This window comes from Cydia splendana, chromosome 2, assembly GCF_910591565.1.
Source record: "Cydia splendana chromosome 2, ilCydSple1.2, whole genome shotgun sequence".
NCBI classification, from domain to species: Eukaryota; Metazoa; Arthropoda; class Insecta; order Lepidoptera; family Tortricidae; genus Cydia; species Cydia splendana.
Window position 1 is genome coordinate 19,122,287 of NC_085961.1, and position 23,714 is coordinate 19,146,000.

Consider the following 23,714-nt stretch of genomic DNA (forward strand, 5'->3'; position numbering starts at 1 on the left):
AAACATTTTTGCTGAGAAAAAGCAGTGCGGCTGCTTTTATAGAACACTTTTACTGAGTAATAGTAAATTGCTAATGTTTATAGAACAAATAGTCGAGTAAAAGCACTATCGTTGCTATTAAAACACTAGAAGTGCTTTTATCCACTTTTACTCAACTCTTACAGCATCGATTTGCTTCTTATACAGCGCTTACTCGATTTTTATAACACTTTTAGTCTGTATAAGTGCGCCTTTTCGCGTTGAGTAAACGCTTACAGGACTTTTACTCGACTGTTTTTACACCGTTTATAGCACCAAAAAGCGAAAATAAAAACGTGCTCTCAACTTTTATAGCACATAGATTTGCTAGTTGGGACATAATTATGTATTACAGAAACTAATAGAAATATACAAAGGTTGTTATCTAATGTAATTACGACTGATACATTTACTCAAAAAGAGTAACATAAATAAATAAATCACACGCCACATTTAATCATCATCATATCTTAAAGAAAAATCCTCCTCATCGCTTGGGTAGCATTGATCATTCTCCGCTCTCGCCTTATGTGGCTCAGCAGAAATCAATAGCTGCATAGTTTCTGACAGAAATAATTTAACTCGAGGTTTCGTTATCTTTCTCGTACTGTTGATAAGCGGATCGGAGGTCAGAAGCAACCTATGGTAAATGTCCAGATTGCAGTATTCTCTAGAAAACTTTCGGGCATAGTTTAAAGGCCGAAAGTGTTTGTTTCGGGTTTCTGCAGCTTCCTCCGAAAGTTGTCCAAAGAGAACTATTAAGTTTCCAATAATATGTAATTCTGCCATGGATCAGTATTTTGTGCATTGTCGGTGTCATCGGATGCCACTCATACAAATTTATATAAAGCTTCGCCGTTTTCAGAGCGTATGAGCGGAGCGGCGGAGCTTCCTTCCAACCAAGATTCATTAGATATCACAAAATTTTCCACAATGCGACGTGATCTAATCCATCTCTTTTTAAATTCTGATTTAAAATGTGAAAATGTACGCTTCATGTTCTTTTTTCTTCATCTCCGTCACCTGAGCGCATAAGGAGACAATTTTCCAAAAAGTCAAATTTTTAAGTTATTGACTGAAAATTTAGTTCGTTTAACTTAACAGACAGGTACTTTCGAGTCACAACTTTTAAACCAAAGGCATTTGATGAACCTAGAATAACAGAAAAGACATATTAATGCTAATGAAAAAAAAAACGTAATAATTAGCTATTTCCGAAAAATTTTTTTGAAACTCGATATTTTACAAAGTGCCCAAACGTGCCCCCCAATTTTTTTATAAAATGTAAAGATATAGTTGATTTATAGAATGACATAGAAAATATCACTGGGACGGGCCCGGAAGCATAGTATTTTCACAATTGAATATGAAAAAATAACAAATTTTTTATCAAGAAAAGGGTCATGTGTAGTGGGTTATATATATATCATAAAATAAATATTTCTAATTCAAAATAATTGAAAATAATAGAAACTTACCTGAATTTTCGATATCCATCACTTTTTCACTGACAAATAAACTCCACATAAATAAATATTGGCTTAGAAATGTTTGCTTCGGATAACAGTGCTAAGAACCGCGTGTGCAACGTATGTGCTGACTGAGTTTTGAGAACCTGGTAGATTACCTACGTTACTGATAAGGGTGGTGGTGGGGTGGGATTAATTCCGTGAAGATGTGGTGTTTTTCGAGAACTAATTAGTTTTGCGATAAGCCGACTTTTAGAAAGTTGACTTTTGGCGGCCTAAATCGCGATTTCCGACCTATGTGCAGCGGTGCTGAAATAAAAAGTTGGTACCAATATCACAAGAGAAAAAAAAACACAAGTATATTTATGTGGATTACAAGTAGGTAGTATTTTCGTTAACGACAATAATCAGCACCTCAAACTAAAAATATTGCTCTTCACATTCACTCTGTACATTTTATTTTAGTTGTAATAATGCAATAATAAGACGAAGCCGCTGTCATACAAAATTTTTATACCTGGTTGGTGGTGGATACTTATTCGATCCTTTGTATTAGGAATGAAACCACTCAGTTGTTGACGGAATGAGATATCTTTAGTTTTATTTCTGCTTAACATTGTAAGTTCAATTCATTGCAAAGAAAGTGTGGATGGAAAGCAACGTGCGCGGCTAACTAAGTTTAAATTTAGCTAGCTAGTGACGCCATCGACATAATCTTTATCATTCATTCACGATTAAGTACTAATTCACTTCATTTTCTAATATGTGACGTTCCACGGGAAAAGGTACCTTATGAGGGTTTCTAGTTTCGGAGATATGAAATGTTTTGTAAAGAGGTGAAAAAATGCTCAATTTTTTTTTATTGTGTGATCTGAAACCTTAATGCGTAACGTTTGTTTACCTGTTTTTATTTTTGTTATAAGTTAGTTATAAGCCTAGTAATGTCGTCTCAGAGTTTAGTAGAAAAGGTACCTTATGGAAAAAAGATTGAAAATTCCCAAAAAAACTAGTCAATACGGGAAAAGAAGTTTGGTAGAGAACTGTATTAGCATTCTGCAAAACTAATTTGATAATTTCAGTTCTGGTTGGGGCGCCTCGCAAATATTATAACCGTACATAGACCGACATCACAAATCCAAGTAGCCTGCTATTATACCAAAGTTACTCTCGTCAAGTCTTTCTTAACTAGAATAATCTTCATTTGGTTTGGTCGCATGCAGTAAATCAGCCATTGGTTTGCTGAAAAATGCCAATACCCGACGCATTACCTTATGGAATATCTGAGGTCATTGAACCTCAATGCCGCTTATCTTCAATAGCAACCGAAATATATTATTGATAAGAAATAGACGATTTATACCATCTTAACCCCAAAATATTATTAGTTTATCCTAACTGTTCCATCATCATCATGCCTCATCATGTAACTTAATCACAAGGTACCTTTTCATTACATACAAATTATTGGTCTTTTTTAAGATTATTATGACGAAGAACTAATTAAATTTGGGGCAGTTTAATGTAAATTAATATTTTCTATTCATAAAAGATAAACTGTAATATGATTGATATTTTGTAGTGATGTATTATTAGATTTATTTCCATAAGGTACCTTTTCGTAAATGTATGGAGCAAATACTGTTATTGTTATGTAAGTTTAAAGTGGCATAAGGGGTTAAATATAGTATTTAGTTGGGGTTTTAGGATTTATTTCATTTGAATGACAGAATTTCTTTCATATGTGCTCAGAAAAATTGATTGTGTGTCACATTAAAAGTAAAAATATTCAATTTTGTGATTTTATATGAAAAAGTCAGAAAATACATTTTCACCTCTAAATTGGTATTGTTTTTTGCTTAAACTGTCTGTCAGTGTCGTTTTCTAATAGATAGAATTTAAATCTTAAGAGCTCATTGCAATCAATCGTGAAAATGAAATAAAACTTTATTTTCAAGAGATTGGCTAGTATACACATAAATCAGTCGATATCAAAAGTTTCTATTTGCATTACAGAACAAGTCGCAATATTTTTTTAATCTCACATATATAAGGTATTATTATTTGTAGTCAACTATGTAACTTACTCCAGGAACATAGTTTTTTAGGCGGCTAAACTTAAAACTTCTCTATCGTAAAGTTGCTAATTTCACAACATTATTTTCAAAAAATCATATCTCTGTAACTACGCAACCTAGAAGGTTGATCTTTTGTGTTATCGATAGCTTATTTATTGTAGATTACTGGGGTATGCATAACTCCATACCCGCCATAAGGTACCTTTGACCGTGGGACGTCACATATAGCGAGCGTTTTAATGTAAGAACGCTAAACTTTACAGATAACGCTAATTAAAGTACTTATATTTTTCAGATTTTTGATGCGTATATATCTGATATTTTAAGGAATCGTTTATCACAATTATATATCAAGATATGAGCTTATTTATATTAGAGCCAGTCGAAGCTTCCGTGCATTTTTTAGTTCACTCCTAGTTATTTTTAACTAGACATATCTTCACATTACGGTCCACCGCCTACCTGTTGACAAACATAAAAACGGAGCTTTTGGAGCCATTCTCGTAACGTCGTAGGTACATATTTGACTTTCGCAGGTTTTTCGCTGTCAGTTACGTTTTCACAAGTAGGTGTTATTTAAATTAATTATATAGAAACTACTTATTATAATTATTAGTATGATGTGATGGCGGCAGCATGCCCCCCTGTCTCCCCTAAAGAATAAAATTTGTAAGTAACTAGATGTATCCCCCTCTCCCTCCCCTTGGCCATCGGCCATATCAACTGCCCCCACCTACCCCATCAGCTGGCGACGCTCTTGGTAAGGTTTAGGGGCGTTTACTTTCTTGGTAGTGCTTATTGTCATCAGCCAAAGTACAGACAAGCATGGTGTTTGTGGCAAAAGAATATTAGGCCCGTGCACGCATAGGCGAAACTAATAGCTGTGATAAAGATGCATCGCCCATCGATCATTGAACTCCAAGTTAGATCCTCAGCCATCTCCCGCATTCCCTTAAACTTGCTTTCTATAATGTTTACATAATGTGATTTCTCCAAGGTCGACTGCGCGGACTGGTCGCAGGCGCATGACCTACGCCGGTTTCGATTTCTAATACGGGCCCATTAGAAAACTGATAGATTTGATTGGGATCTTAATCGATTTCTTGAAAATACGACCCGCCTTATATTCTATAAACTATGTGAGGAGCCCAGTTAGAAATTTGCATTTGTACTTTACTTACTTTTTAGTGCTATCGGTTTTGTATATTAACTTTGATATTATACCACCATAAAGTGTTTAAATATATCATTAAGAGAAATTTTAAGTAATGACAAACGAAACATTACTAAAACTAAACTTATTGACAACACTACGCCGTCAAGATTTATCTTTGAAATTACTAGTTCACGATCAATCACTTAATTGCTCGTAATTCATAAGCATATTGGATTTGTACCTAGTTTGGTAAACAAACTTAGATACTAGATTTATACTCTTCTTCCTTGCGTTATCCCGGCATTTTTGTCACGGCTCCTGGAAGCCTGGGGTCCGCTGGACAACTAATCCCAAAAATTGACGTAGGCACTAGTTTTTACGAAAGCGACTGCCATCTGAGCTTCCAACCCAGAGGGTAAACTAGGCCTTATCGGGATTAGTCCGGTTTCCTCACGATGTTTTCCTTCACCGAAAAGCGCCTGGCAAATATCAAATGATATTTCGTACATAAGTTCCGAAAAACTCATTGGTACGAGCCAGGATTTAAACCCGCGACCTTCGGATTGAAAGTCGCACGCTCTTACCGCTAGGCCACCAGCGCTTTTTTTACTTGATTTATACTAAGGGTTCTTCATTCATTCCGCTAATGTTTGTGCAACTGAATTACCCTAACAATGCAAATTGCAAGACCTCCAAACTTTATAACGCATGTGTTAGGTAATGTAACGTGCTCTACTTCGTTCGCTTTAGGTCTTTGATGGTCTTATTACAGCGAAGTTAAAGGACGACCGGTAATTGATAAGGTACATTAAGTCTTCTATACTGTGGCGTGTCTAAACGGATTCACAAAATGTTACATACCAGTTTTAACACGCTATAGTTTATCGTAACTGCCGACATAAAACCTGAAAATAATGTTTCTTCAATTGCACGGCACATTACATTTTATGTCGCGAATGCTTTAAAAGTAAGTGAGTTTTTAGTAAAGTTGTACATACTAAATAACAAAGTCTTATTAAGTTAAAAGTTACTCGCGAATATATATCACAAATTTAATAAAGGCAACGAATTCTTATGTTGCAAAGAAAAAAGTGGTTTCAAGTTCAATAACACTTGTTTTTACGAGTAAGTAAGGCACTGACTTCATTTCACTTTTATTGATAAAAAAGCAAAAGAAACGGATTGAAAAGAAACGTGAGTTACGAAATTCTAAGAGCACGTTTAGTCGTAATCGGATAACATCTTAGCATATTAAAATGATACATTTCTATGAAAACCGAAAGTGGACAAACTAGTCGGCCGGAATAGATGATGAGTGTTTATTATAATTATAGAGATTACGTGTATGTTTCTTGACCAGTATTCAACTTTTATCGAGGGTTAATAACTAACGCTAACGGAAATTAAACATTGAGATGACGAGTACCGGTTCACCGATATATAATGAAAACTTATAAGAAAACTGTAGCAACCTCAAGTGAAAACCAGGAACTTGGAATTGTGGGCCATGATTGTATTTTGTGGGTTATAAAATAATCAATTCCTGTCACATGATTTAACATGTTTTTGAGGTATACATAGTTAGTCTACCGATCTAACTATATGAAAACTGGGTCAAAAATGATCAGGAAATCGGGCGTTTTTTCTTTGGACATTATGAAAGTTAACGATGGGTCCTGCAGCAAGGCTCCAATTATTGTATGATGTCCGCAGGAAAGAAGACAACATTTAAACATACTACAAAAGTTTTGAACCCAACTTCAAAATGGGCCCTATACCGATAACAGGAAGTAGGTAAATAAAGTTTTTAAATGATTCTTGTTCATAGTTGGTTTTTGCCAGCCGTGATGAATGGAACGCGGAACCCACAGACGTTTACGTTTTTTGCCACGAGTCACAATAATTCCCACGACAGATGTGAAGACGCGCCAGTTTATTGCTATGGGTGAGGAAATAGTCATAACAATCAGTGTTACAAAGTAGGTAAAAATAAAAATAAATGATGGAGGATGAAACCTACTACATTACAAGATTTTTATTATTATTTTCCTAACATGATTAAGATACTCAACCTTTTGGACGAAAAGTTCTTAAAAACTGACTACCTAAGTTCATTCTGATGAAGTGCATTTTATAGTATTTGTGTGGGCAACTAAGCAAATAATACTGGGACTGAAGATCTTGTTAAATTGTCTGCTAAGTAATGTAATATGTCTGGTACATACATATTTTCGTTTCATGTGTGCACTGTAATGTAATTGTTATTCTATGTTCTATTTTGTTGTGTTTAGTGTTAGTTTCATAACATGACTGGGTTACTGTAATCTCATGTAAACATATTTATAAATAAAATAATTACTAAGCGAATTTTATAAATGCTGAATATTTCATAAAAAATACAAATAAAGCTACAGACGTGCTTCTGCTTACTAACTGGTGACTATCATTATTGACTACTATAGGTACGTCATATACAATACAAAGCATGCCGATTGCCGACATGTGGTGAACGCACGCACATTAAATGCTCTAACCACGTGGTCAGTAGCAAAGTAGCATAGCTGCAGTTCCGACTTGTTGAGGCCAATGGCCCGATCTAGCGGTATGGGGGATACTGCTTGCAGGTCCGTGAACATCGGTGGATTATTCGTTCAGTTTGGATTTGATGTTGTACGTAACAGCTCAGTTTTCTTAAAATATATAAATAGTGAGGTACAACGATTGAGGCGTTAACGACGCCTACAATCGCAATTCATGAGGCTCGCTTGCGACTGACGTGAGTCATATTAAATATTAGCTTTAAATTAGTTTTATTGACTGTCGTATTTTTAGTCGCTCGCGCGATATGTTTTGGAGAGTCTCCATTTTCACGTTAACAGCGCATTTTTATTACGTCTTCGTACCACTCTATCTCTCCAACGTCGTTATTACGTACGTACATATATGTACATACATTGTATCAGTCTGAGGGCTTACCGCGAACCACGTTCGACGTGTTGCCTCTCTGTTGCACTTGTAAATTCGACACACGTCAGTGTGACAGGGAGGGAACACGTCGAACGTGGTTCGCGGTAGGCCTTCTGGTTTGGTGATCAAGATGAACGTAAGAATCCGTATGCGTTTTCCGCAAACGGAATCTTATTAATATAAGTTTATACTTTGTTTTTGAATATATATTATCTTTCTATTTCTAATCCAAAAAAAAACAAAATCAAATACATTTCAACACATTGATAAATCTAAAATTCACCTTATAAAATTTAAATAAATCTCTCTCTTATCTATTTCTCACCAACTTGTAAGTGGGAGGTGTAGTGTACCTATCTAAACTTGTTTGTAGGTGTAGGTATACATTACCGGACGTATACTTTCTGAGCAGACAAGTTACATTAAGTAACGCTTACAGTTAAATGAAGTATTCTATCTCCTTTAACACTTATATAAATCAGAGCCTTCAGATCAAATTTCCGGTCGATGCCTTCCTTTGACAGGCGTAAACACACGGATCGGTGCAACATTGCAAAACACTCATTACAACTTTAAATAGTAATAAAAAAAATCACTTCGTATGGAGATGTCTTTATGTAAAAATTTACTATTTTTACGCGAATGCCCAAAAAATGGGTGTATTGTTTTTCATTGATTTTAAAAGTTAAAATTACTGAATTAAATAAAAATATGACAATTATCTCATCAGCGCAATCAAGATGCTCAAAAGAATCAGACCATGCGATGTCAGATATTTGTAACTACAGACAGGTGACTACGGGCTTCACCAGTACAGTACATTACATACGTCACGGGTATATTCCACTAATACCTCACACGAGCCCTGGGCGCTTAGCACATGCTATTGGTTTAAGACAATACCATCAAACTTATGAGTCGCTCCATTGCAAGGCGCCGCGCCGCCGCGGAGTACGGTCCCATGTGTTCTGGGCCTCGGAAACGGAAACGCATGGTGCGCTTTATTGCACAGTACGCAGCGTTCGTTGCTGCTGGGACACAGAGATTATGTGGTTACCGACCTTTATGAGCTTTCCATACTTCCTCTATTTCCCTCTGAGTTGAGCTGATTATCGTTGGTGTTAGTTCCTTCGTGTTTTGATGTAAGAAATCAAGGGTTGAATATAATAGGTGTTTTTAATTTAATTTCGCAAACCAAAATTTTCTGTTTTTGTGTTGTTTCTCTTCATAAAAACAAGGGTTCCGTATATTACACAATTTTAACAATCAGTGCCGGATTAAGATATGTTGATGCCCTAAGGATTTCTAGGTGCCCCCTCTCCCTCGGGTCATCAAGATTACATTGATTTTTTGGTAAATTGAGAGAAGTTCATTGCCGCGTTACAGCTGAGAATGGAAATCAGTCACATCATTTTATCACGAAAATTGACAGTGCCGCAGCAGTAATGTTGCAACAGAGTACCTAATGCTGTTGCAGTCGCCACCCGAATGTCACCTTTATCATAGCTTAGAAAGTAATAGAAACGCGAGCGAAGCGAGCGCGGAAATTTTTCGATATAAAAACGCAATATGATAGACAGTTGTAAATTTTTACTTTTAGTATGGAAATCAGTCACATCATTTTATCACGGAAGTTGACAGTACTGCAGCAGTAACGTTGCAACAAAGTAATGTTGCTGCAGTCGCCACCCGAATGTCACCTTTATCATACCTTATAAAGTTATTGAAAACGCGAGCGAAGCGAGCGCGAAAATTTTTCGATATACAAACGCAATTTTACTTTTAGTCCCAACCAAGCGCGAATCCAGGATTTCGTACAGAGAAGGGATGGGACAGTTTTCTATCAGCCTAGCTTCGCATAGGGCTCGATATTTCTTAGGCTTCGATATTCGAGGTTGTTTTCATGCATAAAATATGCAAGAAAGCAGAGCTTGGAATTGAATTGGCGAAGTGTGAGAAAGGCAGTAGGCCTAGCTGCGAAAGAGGAAAGCTTGGATTTGGATCCACGCCCAAGTGTAATTAAGGCAGAAGGCCTCGCATAAGACCTAACGCCGAACCGCAAAAGAGTGGGTTGAAATCGAATCTATGCATGTAATCACGACTCTTCTACTGCGACCGATTGTTTCCCAAAGAATTACGCGCCATTATTTTTGCAAATTAGCTTTTGGACAGCTAAAAAAAATCGTGTGGTAAAAACGATGTGTCTGTCCCTAATTTTAAAATTTGTTCACCTTTTTCAACCTGGCATTTTGGTGCCCCTCCTGAACGTGGTGCCCTAAGCACGTGCTTGTTTTGCTTATTGGTTACAAAGTCTTTATTAATTCAACCATTAAAGTCGACGAGTACAAAAAACTTTAAGCTAACTCTCAATTTAACATTTTTTTAAAACATTATTTTTAATTTGACCTTACAATTACTGGTAGGTAAGACCGTTAAATATTTAAAATGATTATCTTATCAGAAAATTATCACCAATTACTCTAACAAAACTACTACTCTAAGTAATCCGGCACTGTTAACAATGTATTTTTTATGTGAAACGTGAGTGAAATCTCTTTAAAAAATCCGTAGGGGTCGGATTAAAAACTGTAATTAAGTCCGACTCACGCTTGACTGTACATTTCTAATAGGTTTTCCTGTCATCTATAGGTATAGACCTATTTTATGTATTTTTTTCAAAATTTTAGACCTAGTAGTTTCGGAGATAAGGGGGGAGGAATGGTCATTTTTTGCCTATTTTCTTGAATAACTTCTAAACTGTTGATTCGAAAATTATAAAAAAAAATTATTTGAAATCCTTACAATAAGCTCTTTCATTTGATATGTAACATGATATAGTTTGAAAAAATTTTTTTTTTCATTTTTTCATTTACCCCCCAAAAGTGGCCCCCATGTTTAAAATTCATTTGTTTACGTTACATGTCCGTATTCGGGTCACAAACTTACATATGTGTACCAAATTTCAACTTGATTGGTCCAGTAGTTCCGAAGAAAATCGGCTGTGACAGACGGACAGACAGACAGACAGACAGACAGACAGACGCACGAGTGATCCTATAAGGGTTCCGTTTTTTCCTTTTGAGGTACGGAACCCTAAAAAGCAAGAAACTTTTTAAATCTATGAACATTAGAGAAATTTTATGTCGAGGTTCTGCAACATCTTTTGCCAGGTGACAGAAATAATGGAGTTCGAGGCGAAGCAATAGTAGGCGTAGCGCCTACTTTCGTAAAAATGGCAAAAACGAAGGCAAAGTTTTCTTCATACTTAATATTTAATTATTAACTCGGTAGGAAGCAGTTTTTCTTTACCGGCCAAGTTAGCTAATGTGCGCTAATAGCCAGGTTCGGCCCTTCACTGAAGCATTGCAAAAGCGGCTAGAATTTAGATCACAATTTTAATACTGGTTTGTGAATGAATGGAAAATTGCATGTTTGTCGGTTTTACTCACCTATTTTGATTAATCGTGTACAGGTAAATATAAAATAGCTGCATATTAATACACGCTAATATGTGGCAATATCACTACACCTTATAAAACAAAGTCCTCCGCCGCGTCTGTCTGTTTGTGTGTTTGTTTGTATGTTCGCGATAAACTCAAAAACTACTGAACGGATTTTCATGCAGTTTTGCAATATCAATAAAGTGATTATAGAGGAAGCTTTAGGTGTATAATTTGTCAACCCGTGCGAAGCTGGGCGGGTCGCTAGTTATGTTTGATACGATATACGAATATTGTTACTCGACGTTTATTTCGAACTATCTCTACATATTAGCTTCTGCCTGCAGCTTCATCTGTGTGGAATGATGATGATTGATAAAAAAAAACTCTATGTCCTTCCTGCTGGAGTCTCACTATCTTCATATGTACCAAACTTCTAAATCGTTTCAGTGGTTTCAGTGTGAAGAGTTAACAGACAGACAAAGTTACTATCGCATTTATAATATTTATTAGTATGCAGGGTAACGATTTACAATTGAAAATAAATGAAAATTAGACATGTTTTCGTGATTTTTTTCTATTGAGGCAACTTTAAGGATTACTCACGATAGACCGGGCCGTGTCCGGCCGGTGCTTCCGACGCTTACTTTTCTATGACATGACAGGCGATCACGTGATGCTTTCCATAGAAAACGATGCGCCGGAAGCTCCGGGTCGGACACGGCCTGGTCTAACGTGAGTCATCCTTTAACCTTTTAAGGTTTTGCTCAACGTCTGCCCTCGCAAATGTAGTCTGGATTCCGAATGAATTTTTTCATGGCAAATGCAAAAATTAATCACCAAAATGATCTAGATTACGTAAATACGTATCTTTACGATGTATGTATAATATATGGCTATTAATAACCCTTTGTAAATGAACTGGCCTTGACTGCTTATGCTTAGCTTAATACTGAAGAGAACTCAAAACTCCCATGGATTTCTCTAAGCCAAGCAAATTAATTAGCCGAGAAAACTAAAGGCGATGTCATCGCCGACATTACGGCATACAAAACTAGGCTAAACGACATCTTCAGAAACCGCGATCTCGCAAATATAAACCTTATTGGCAAGAGTTTAAACGCTATAACAACTGCAAAATATAATGCTTATTTGCTAAGTTATAAGAATTTTAAGTCAGCCGAATGTCAACTTTATGATGAAGTGTTTAAGACAGTGCTAAACGCGATTCCATGATACGAATTGGAGTTTAACTCGGTCGTGGGATGCCTTACTTGCGTTGAACAATACTGAAGAAATGCTTATAAACGCTGTTTCCGATTTCTTTTACGTTTGTTTGTCATAATGTTTACAATTGCATTTCCTAGTTTTCATAAAGCACTCGAATTGTTACGTACGCTGGGTAACATTTGATCTATCTATTATTATATCGTATTTTTTTTTGTATGATCATATAAGAATGGCTCAATAGGAACAAAAGATATGGCACGCCGCGCGAATTTTGTGACGGAAGACTTGGCGATCACGCGGATTTTAAAGTTTTATTTCAATAACTGAAAGGTCCGATACTTCCGATAGTATACTATGTTTAAAATTTTGCTTGACTATGATATATGCAGGGTGAAGCTTGCCACCGGCCCTGTCGGCATGACGACCACGACCACTCTGACAAGAGGGTGACGACATCGAAGAAGAAGATGATGACATGCAGGGTAACAATATAGAACTGAAAATAAATGTTGAACTTAATACCTACTAATAAGATGATCAAAAGTCAAAACTTATTAAGTACTACTTATAAAGCTTAAATTCTTAAAAAAGATATAAAGGAGAAAGTACACATACTAAATTGGGAGTGACCTTGTTGTGCATTACTTTCAATTTCGAGCTATCATTTCTGAGACAATATTTTTCATTTCCTAAAATGTGAATGTAGGAGACAAAATAAATGTCGATAGTATAAAAGTCTAAGTAGGTCATATTGGTAAAGTAAAGTAAATACACATACATTACAGACGTTTATATGTAGGAATACTTTTTTTTACCGATAAAAGAAGCTAAAATAAGTTCAACAAGATTTTACTTCCTACAATCTGTGCGGAAAGAGAAGAGTCGTAAAATGTATTGGTTCCTATTATATTCCACTCTTCTCTTTCCGCACAGACTCTACACAAATTCTCCAATTCGAAACTTCGATGTGTGCCATTCACATGTTCATTCGGGCGTATTCTGATATGATCTGTCAGTGTCAAAAGTGACATTTGACACTTCAACCAGAAATTTGTTTATTACGTCATATCATATTATATTATAGCATATTAGCCTTAAATTATGATTATTATTAATAACACATACGGATTACGCAGTCCTACATCAACCCTACAAAAAATAAACAACATCTCATGCTATACGCTAAAATCTGTAAAGCAATTGCTGCAATGCATTACAAATAAATAATAACTAGATGTCAATGCAGATGTGCATAATGAATCGGATAAAACAATATCTGCACTTCAAAAATAAATAATAACATTAACAGTACCCGTACTTCGAGTCACTGACAGTGTTAACACTGACATACTTATACGCTAACGTCTACATGATTTACTTTCCATATATCTCGCTGACACTAATATACCAGTACCTACGAGCGAGATGCATAGAAAGTAAGTTACGTTCACGCTAGCGTTTATCAGGCCTATTCGGATTTCGAGATAATCACAAGATCTTGAGACGATTTAGAGATCAACTAGATCTACATTAGATATCGACTAGATGTGACTTGGATATCTAAGTCATAACTTGTCGAAATCGTTCAAGAGGACCTCCAGAATCGCGGAAACGTCAAATTTGGCATATCTATCTTACAAATATCTTTAAATTATCCGTATCGTAACTTGTTGAAGTCTAGTAGAAATCTAATTCATTTTCCGAATCGAGCCGTATGTCAGTGCCAAACTGGTGGTAGCTGTACATATGTTGAAGCACTTGAAGCCCTATCAGAGTCGGTCTCGCGGACGTGTGACGCCGTCAAGGTGAGGTTTTTGAGTCGAGAGTGGAAATTCGTGTGATTTTAAGATAAGGGTGAAACTGTTACTGTGTAACGGGACACGACAAGTTAATTTTGTATAATGTCGTGCTGAGAACTTGTAATTCGTGAACACTAGCGTTACAATGTATGCATTGCGAATTATTGCTTAATTGTAAGAAACTAGGTACTAGTTTGCGTGAAAAAAACCGGCCTGTTTTGTTTTTATGCAAATCCAAAAATGCATTATGTCATTTTTGTGGAGATACCTTTACGTAATGATATGAATGCTATATCCAAGTATAAGTAGGAAATAACAAAGTATTTGTTTTTACTGTCACTAGAAATTGGATGGGACAGTCAGGTGACCAATGTAACCAGTTATTTTTCTTATTCTTTTTAAAGGGTAGGTAATTCGCGAGTAACTGGCCACCAGCCAATAACTGGCCACCCTAAACTAAAAATGAATTATATTTACCTATAAACAGAATTCCTTTTAGTATACGAGTATGGTTTCAATAACTGGCCAGACTTCAATAACTAGCCACCTTATACTAAAAATAATTCTGTTTATAGATGAATATAATTCATTTTTAGTTTAGGGTGGCCAGTTACTAACAGGTGGCCAGTTACTGGCGAATTAACCTAGCGCCAAATATGCACTAGTGTTTAAATGTAATAGCATAGAATGTAGGCAACTGCACTAGACTGGCGCATGATGTATTACATGTCTAGCGATTAGCTGATTGAAATCTCCATGCTCTGAATAATATCAAATCGTGTCGTCTGTAACTGGGCACGCAGTAAGTGTATTCCTCTTTTGACTCACTGGTCTTTGTGGTTTAGTTTTTGTCACATATTACCTATATTTTTGCCTTAGCATCAATTTAACCATATTGTCTTTCTCTAGTAGTTTTTATTCGCGGTCCTCTTTTTTATTGTTATCATTCCTCCAATTAGTATTTCCTAATATACATTATGCTTATTACGACGATAAAGTTCAAACTTCGGTATTCATCGGGCTATTCCTGTAATTGTGAACCATGCACGAAATTGTTTAGGTATAGTTTAAGCTCATTGTAAGTGAACTTTTGTCTTTATGAGTACCTAATAAAATCTTTTAACCCAAATAATGGCAAACTAGGTTAAAAGTCTGTGAATTCTACTAACGAATACTTGAAGTGTAAATGACACTTTATTTAATATTTTCTTGGAATGTGTACATATTATAATCTTCTATGTATCATATAAGCTTGTTGCATGATAGTAACTGATGTTTTGGCTCATAGAGGTTTACATAATATGACATCTCAGAATATTAGAATGGTCGCAAGATGAATACATTTGCATTTCACTCCGGTTTAGATCTGCGCTTATAGTAAGAGATAAACGCCAGGTGATTATATCAAATCGAATATAGTTTGTAATACATATTGGACATGGGTAGATATATAACCACCATCGGCATTTGGCGTTAGCGTCACATATATATATATATATATGTAATATATATATATATATATCAGATAGCGGTCGACTTCCTATTATGATAAGATGCGGGGGGACCATTTAGACTACGGGGTAATTTCAACTAATCGAAATATCTTCCATATTTTACATTATTAACTAGAGTCACACACACCACACACAACATATCTTTTTCTCCATCTGGATATATATGGCACTCTTGTTAATAATGTAAAACATGGAAGATATTTCGATTAGTTGAAACTACCCCGTATAGTCGAAATTACACTAAACTTACACTAAACTGGCGACAAAATGAGTCGTCTAGAAATATAGATTAATTTCGCTAGCATGCTTCATTAGTATAGCAATTGGAACACTGCAAAAATTAAGTACGTAGTGCCTTTGAGCTCTTTTTTTTGTGTTTTGTAGAACCTAAGTATTCTTATAGCTTTTTTTTAAGTGTCTAATTACCTGTAATCTATATAAACAGTCGCTTGCAGCAGGCATGCAAGTACTGTATTTCATTGATCCAAAAAAATTTAAACGAAAAAGGAAAGTTCGAATAAAATTTTCTCAACAGACAGTAAAAAGATGTTATGATAGGCCTCTCGTTCCCTTTAATACACAGTAATTGTAGAAAATATATGTACCTATTTCCTTATAAGTTGAGGTGCGTTCGCTTTCCATCAAGATTTTGAAAATACACGCACGTTTTACATAGCATCCCTTTTATCAACTTATATATAGGCTCGTCAGATCTAGGACAACATTACCATGCATGGATTTCAAAAGAATACCGCAAAGAATATCGTGCAACAATTATTCACATAAAAGTACAGTGAAACTTTTCTAAAAACAATGAAGAGGAAATAAGAATCAAAAAATCATTCAATGTTTGTATAACTAAATACGAATGCGGTCTGAACCTATAATAACAATAAACTGTAAAAGTTACGGTTACACTAAGTGTTCCAAGAGATGTATTAGTGACACACTCCCAACTTTCATGAAATAAATCAACATATGTTAAATATGTACTGTCTACTCTTTAAGTCAATTACTTAAGTACTTAAAATGTTATTCCTACTAATATTCTTAGAGCGGCATTAAGGAGCGTCCACAAAGCTGCGCAGCTTAAGCACAGCGCATACGTCCGCGGTCAGTGTTTTATTTTAAATGGCATTATTTTAGTTTTAAGTAGAGTAAAATGTAAACAATTTGGCGAACGCTGCAGTGGTGGTGAAAGCGCGGGAAAGCGAGCGACCTTCTGCCCCGGCGTGTCAATAATTTGATCGTAACAACTTCATTAACTTTGTCCCTGACAATTTTTGTGCATAAGTGCACGAATATTCGCTCCCGACTACACTAAAAGCTAAAAAGAAACCTCGATTAAGCAGTCTATTGTATGAGTTTAATAAATGTTTGTCTTGTATGTAGAAAACCACCGTAGCGTCGAAATTACAAAGCCGTCGATCATCAATGTCGATTAGAGATGGGTAGGGGTGAGTAAATACTGATTATTTACTCGGTATTTACTCAAAGCACCCGATAAATACCCGTATTTACTCATTTAGGTGGGTAAAAACGATTGCTTATAAAATATTCAAAAAGTGAGATTAAGAAGAAAATTGTCTTTTATTGAAGAGTGCTAACGTGTATTAACAATATCTTTAAAATAAAAAGCATATAGGACGCTTAATTTAGGAAAAAAAGGTAATTATTAGTGAGAGGCAAATTGTGTTAATGCATAGTTAACAATTTTGTTTTAAATAAGAATGTATTTACTTTAAAAATATGGTACTTAAATTCTATCGATGTTATAGATAACTGCATGGCGCGCAAAAGTGCGTGTTTAGGCGGCACTTACGACCTTTTATTAAGGGTTTTTTAAAGAAAACTCAAAAATGGCTCAACCGATGATGTTCAAAATATTGTTTTTTGTACTCTATTATACGGCTAATCTCCCGATATGTTTTCATATTTTTTCTGAACTTTGGTTCTGAAGTTATAGAGAGATAAACATTATTTTTGCCTTTCGAAACGGTTTTTTTCCAAAAATATTCAATTTATCCAAAAATGTTCTTAGAAACATTCCAGTTATTTTTAAAGACCAATTTAATGATGTGCAACACGTTGGTGGCTTCTGAATTTTTTTTCGTGACAATTAGTTACATGTATGGAGTGCCCCTCTTAAAAATACATTTCTTACAATTTTGAGTACTTAATCCAGTATTTATTATTGTTCATAAACGAGGAAATTCAAAAGAGTTGCAGATTAGGGATGATTTTAATAAACAAAGTAAAAATTTGAGGTGTCCGGAAAATAAAAAAAATAAGATTGGTAACAGAAAACAGTTACTCGTACAACAAGAACTACATATTTGAAAGTAGCCGTTCGACGTTACTTCTTACATGCAATTTAACAACATTATTACGTAAAATGCTATAATAAGACATGATAAAACGCATAAGTAGTTAACTTTTAGTAGAGTATAATAAATTAATAAATACATGTACTTATGTTTAAAAGCACTGCGTCTATAAAAGAAGGTTCAGAATAGTTCATAAATAGGTATATTAAGATGTGACTTTAGATGTCCGTCCGGTGAAATGTACCGCGTAATTTGACATCACTTGCGCAACATGCGACATAAGAAGTTTATTTGACTACCGTAAGTACGTCTTAATATATCATTTAATCGCATCTTTGCAAATGTCACGTAGGATTATAAACTTTATTACCATCTTAAAAGTTGTAGACCGTACATAACTGTACCTTTTCATTTAGGTCAACTTGCAATGGATAATTATATTTCCTCTAGTGTGTATAAATAAAGTACCTTAGTAAGTAGTATTACAACAAGATTATTAGGTATGTCAGTTTTGGTGTTGCTAATACCAATATATCGAATGTCGGATATTTCATCATCAATTTGAAGATTCGGAAAGTATCAAATGTACTATAATAAATTAGGGATCGGACGGACGAGTTCAAATGATAAGGAATAGGACTTATGTCCAGTTATGTCATAATGGCGTAGCTATTAGTGTAACAACATATGTATTTTGTACAGTCGATAAATATGTCGATGTCGTCGTAGATAAAATGTCTACGTAATTATTTTATCGTTATCAATGATGATTCCTAAATTTCGTCTATAAAAATAGGTAAGCACAATTTTTAATTTCATATATTTTGTTCTGGTAATTAATTGTTTGCCGAACATACAGTGAACGATATTTCCCCATAAGTAAATAAAATAAAAATGGGAATGTATTACCGAGGATCACAATATGTATATAAGTAAGAATGCTTAGAATTATTAGTATAGGTACTCACAGTTAGTCCTCTGCAGCAGGGCCGCTGCACATATCACCAGCAGCGCCCGCGCCCACATCGTGTCTGACTCGTTACACAGACTCACTCACACACAATTTAGCCATGGCTTTGATCTACTCATTGCTTTTCCAAGTTCTGTAACAAACAAAATAAATTACTGAATCATTGATCATTTAGGTCCTCGTTACTTAGTTACATTTTGAGAAAAATAAATCGCCAAAGTGCGATTCGAACTCGCGTTCTGAGAGTTCCGGTCCGTATTATATTATTATATATATGTAGATGTATCCGCATCATTTTAATTATACGTATAAGCGTAAATCCTTTCTAATTTTATGGCAATCGTATCCTTTAATAATTCATCTTTATTCACATACGAGTATAACCCAAAGGCCTGAAGCCTTTCACACAGGTTCGACAGGCAACAGCCGTTTATTGTGGTATATAGTCGTGAGCATTTATCCTGCATTATTATTACACTTGCGAGTATTTCCTGGCTTAGTAATGGCAATAATCGATCGTTCCCATAGTCGCAACAAAGCCCGAGGGAGCGCGCGGGTAACGGGCTCGAACCCCGTTACTCGACGGTTCATTGGGCGAATTAATTATACTTGCAGAGCTTTTTCTGGCTTTTAGAGCATGTTCGTTACTGAATCTACGCGTATTAAACATGTAGAAAAAAGTTGAGTTTGCTTATGAAGTTATTATACCTACCTAGTTACTCTAAATAATTTACCTATCATACGCTAACTCAACCATTTTTCTTCAGTAGTAGTAGAATATTTTATAAAATATAGGAGTAGGAAAATCACTTTTCGGTTATTACATAATTTTATAGCTGCCTACCCAATTTTACCTGGTCCGGTGTTTGTACGTTTGCCTGTGAGCTTAAGCAGTCAAGGTTGTATGGTTGAATATTGTATAATGAATCAATGAAAGTAAATTCTTTCAGCTGACAATTCATATGAAATTAATATAAGACCCTAAAATTTCCAAGATAAACATTATAACAAAAAGTAAAATATGTACCTATTTAAAAAGTAAGTTAATTATTATTATCTACTCGAAGGTTAGCTGGAAGAAATCCCTTATAAGGATAAGTTCACCTTTGTACTTCTATTTCCGTAAATTGTATGTTAATCAGTGTACCTACAATAAAGTGATTACTACTAGTATTACTACCTACTTAACTACCTATTACTATAAGAGCATTTCGAGCACAAATCAAATTGTCCCTCATTTTCGTACCATAATCAACACAGGTAAAGGCCTATACAGTTGGACTGCAACCCGACTGAAATTTGTATGGGAACTGCACGCCGACGTTGCAGAAGAGGAAAAGGGACGATCGCTTCTCCAAAGAAACGTCGTCCCCATTTTCCTCTGTGGATATTAACACTATAAGAAATATTTTTACACAGTTTTATGTAAGTATATTAATCACAGTATTCTTTAATTTTTCTTCCCATATAGCGCACGATAGTACTCATGTCTGGACCGCGTAAGGATACCGAAAGTAGGTAAGTAAACTATAGTCACTTTACAGTCTATATTACGGAATTTAATATTTGCCGGTGTATATGCTCGTAACGCATGCACTTTTTGCTTCTAATTTAACTCATCGTTAAACAATCGTGGATACTTACTTACTTAGTAATCGACCATTATATAGGTATTCGTTGTTATGTGAACGTAAATGTGTATCAAAAAATGTTTCTTTTACATTAGTCCAACTGCATAATCATTTCCTCGAGCCAAATATGGCAGATGTTACAACTTATCAATTACCGAGGCTGATTCCACGCTAGCGCTAACCGTCTGATTTGTATTGCATTACTGCATTACTGATGATGTATATGACTATTTGCGACTATTATTATTTAAAATCGCGGGTAACCAAATAACTGAACTGAACTGATTCGAACTTCAAGATATTCACAAGAAACGACACGTACTAGATCCATTCTAGATACGTTATAGTTTAGATATCAACTAGTTCTCTTTTGCAGCTCAATACGGGCAACCAATGTCGCTTTTACGTTAGATAGAGTAAGATATTTATTAGATGTGAATTGGATCTCTAAGTCAAATCCTGTGGAAATCGTTCAAGAGTATCTCCAGAATCGCGCAAATGTCAAATTTGATAGGTTATATCTTAAACATATCGTTATCGTATCTTGGTGATGTCTAAAAGATATCTAATAGATGTCTATTTCAAAATCCGAATCGGGCCCTAAGTTAGAGCAACACGATTGTTAGTGAATCAATACACTATACAATTTCAGCACCCTTGCTTTAATTATTCCTAAATTACGTGCTTCGTTTACTCTTTAACACGTGTCAACAATTTTTGGGGTTCAATGTATCACTCAAATTATTTTACGTCACCCTAGGCCCGTAAGTGGGATTTTCTTCCCACGGGACGGGAAGAAAATCTCACTTCCTGGCCAAGGCAAGACGTAAAACTTTATACAAACCACGGGCGGTAATTCGTAAAGCCCCAGATCGCATATTTATGGCCCTCACCTTCGGTTCGGGCCACAAACACCTACGATCTGGACCGTTTACGAATTTACCTCCCTAGGTATGTAATGTACTATTTCATCACACTCGCTCAGTAAATGTGGAATTGCACGCAGGTTTAGCGGGAGTTATAGAAAAAGCGGTCTCCCTAGGGAGTTATGAAGTTTCTAGTGCCATAATCTTTATACTTAATTTTTGTATCGCAAGTGTGATGAAAAGCATTGTGTGTAAGTCGGGGCGTAATAATATTGCAAACTCGAGTCTATAAATCGCTCCGGCAAGCCGTCGCGATTTAACTTACTCTCGTTTGCAATATGCCACTTACGCCCCATGTTGCACAATGTACTATTGAATGTACATGAAACAACACAACTGACCTGTAAAATACTAGTTGTTGCTGAGACTTCTTTCGCGTAGAATTTCAATTTTTTCTTGTTATCATGCAGATGTTTTGCACACATTTTCTTTTTCTAAATAAATACTTAATCTTACCTATTGAATTCGTTTTTATTATGTAGTAGTACTTTACGATACAAGTGCGAAAAATAAGTAAGTAATTCGCCACTCGTGTCGATTTAAAAATTTATCGCCCCTCGTTAAGAATTTCCTATTTTACCCACTTGTATCGTAATTAACTACATAATAGTAACGAATTGAATACGTAAATAAGAAAAAAAAACAACGGGTTGCACTACGGGAGTGCCGGCAGAAGTGAAAACTCAATGACATTGTAACATATCAGGTCGATCGAAAAATATCAGGTCACGTCTCCGTCTTACGTCTTACGAATCTTACGGTCACGTGACCTGTCGCGAGTTTAACATTTTTTCCCCATCACAAAAAGTGCACAGCGCCGCTAAAGAAATTTTCACTTCAAAAAACTGGTACAGCTATGCTAATACCTATAGTGTAGTAAGATCTTACAAAACTATGCTTCAGATAATCTGAATTACATCAGTACTGTTGTCTTATTGCTGTATGTAATTAATGTAATTTTGTTATGCGTAATGTATTCAATGAATATTCAACAGCATTTTTGTTATCTTCATAAAACAAAATCCGTATATGATTTTAAATCGTGTGAAATGTCATAATTTTTACATATCAACTTTTTTTTTTCTCTTTTATAGGTATGTAGGTACTTTTCTGATCATAACGTCAGTTATTTTATTGGTATTAAAGTAAGTATTTACATACCTATTTTGTTTTATTCGATGGTGGTGGTTAAAAAAACTGTTAAGTGACTACAGACTGAAATTAAGTTTGCCAACACTTATGAACAAGATTCAATGATTACAATTTTAAGAAAATAAAAATACATCGAGTTAACATTTAAATTTACTACTGCGTGATGATTAACGGCACAAAAAGAAAATAAAGTATGAGGTAATTATAATTTTGCATTCTGTAGTCGGTACATGGCGGAAAAAATTGCCCACGTTTCTTGAAACTAGGCAATATTCTTACTTACCGTGCTTGTTTTTCGTCATCAATATTTATAAAACCAACGGACTTATAACCACTTGAAGAAGCGCTGGTGGCCTAGCGGTAAGAGCGTGCGACTTTCAATCCGGAGGTCGCGGGTTCAAACGCCGGCTCGTACCAATGAGTTTTTCGGAACTTATGTACGAAATATCATTTGATATTTACCAGTTGCTTTTCGGTGAAGGAAAACATCGTGAGGCAACCGGACTAATCCCAATAAGGCCTAGTTTCCCCTCTGGGTTGGAAGGTCAGATGGCAGTCGCTTTCGTAAAAACTAGTGCCTACGTCAAATCATGGGATTAGTTGTCAAGCGGACCCCAGGCTCCCATGAGCCATGGCAAAATGCCGGGATAACGCGAGGAAGAAGGAAGGACTTATAACCACTTGCTTTTTGCCTGCACGTTGATTAAAATACTGCTGGTCAGCCAATGGTCTTAGAAATAGAATTCAATAGCTTACCGCAAATTTTCTCTTACTAGGTACCTCTTCAACCGTAAGATCAAAAAGTTAATTTCGCTGCCTACGCCATATTCAAATTAATGCCGCCATGTGGGATGTTGACTCGACGATCATTGTTCCGATAGTCGTGTCAGCGAACGGTCTCATAGCGAAGAGTCTCGACCAACACCTAGAGAGACTCTCGCTGGGTGGTTGGATCAAGGGTCAGATGCAGAAGGCGGTAATTTTGGACACGGCGCGTATAGTACGTACTCACTCTGCGGCCCTGACCACCGGCAGCTTGG

General features: G+C 35.7%; 1 protein-coding gene and 1 long non-coding RNA gene across 7 annotated transcripts in view; one reads left to right on the forward strand and one right to left on the reverse strand.

Moving 5' to 3' along the window:
• LOC134805504 (uncharacterized) overlaps nucleotides 1-23,714 on the forward strand; it is a 407,355-nt gene that overhangs the window by 348,134 nt on the left and 35,507 nt on the right. The gene's annotated exons all lie outside the window — the stretch shown is intronic.
• The window catches only part of LOC134804801 (cadherin-89D), a 91,829-nt gene that overhangs the window by 64,847 nt on the left and 3,268 nt on the right, over nucleotides 1-23,714 (reverse strand). For all 6 annotated transcript variants that reach the window (XM_063778072.1, XM_063778063.1, XM_063778055.1 and 3 more), the window contains exon 2: nucleotides 18,964-19,098. In XM_063778072.1, the coding sequence (XP_063634142.1) occupies nucleotides 18,964-19,021 (58 nt within the window). In that variant the 5' untranslated portion in view covers nucleotides 19,022-19,098. The remainder of the gene's footprint in view (nucleotides 1-18,963; nucleotides 19,099-23,714) is intronic.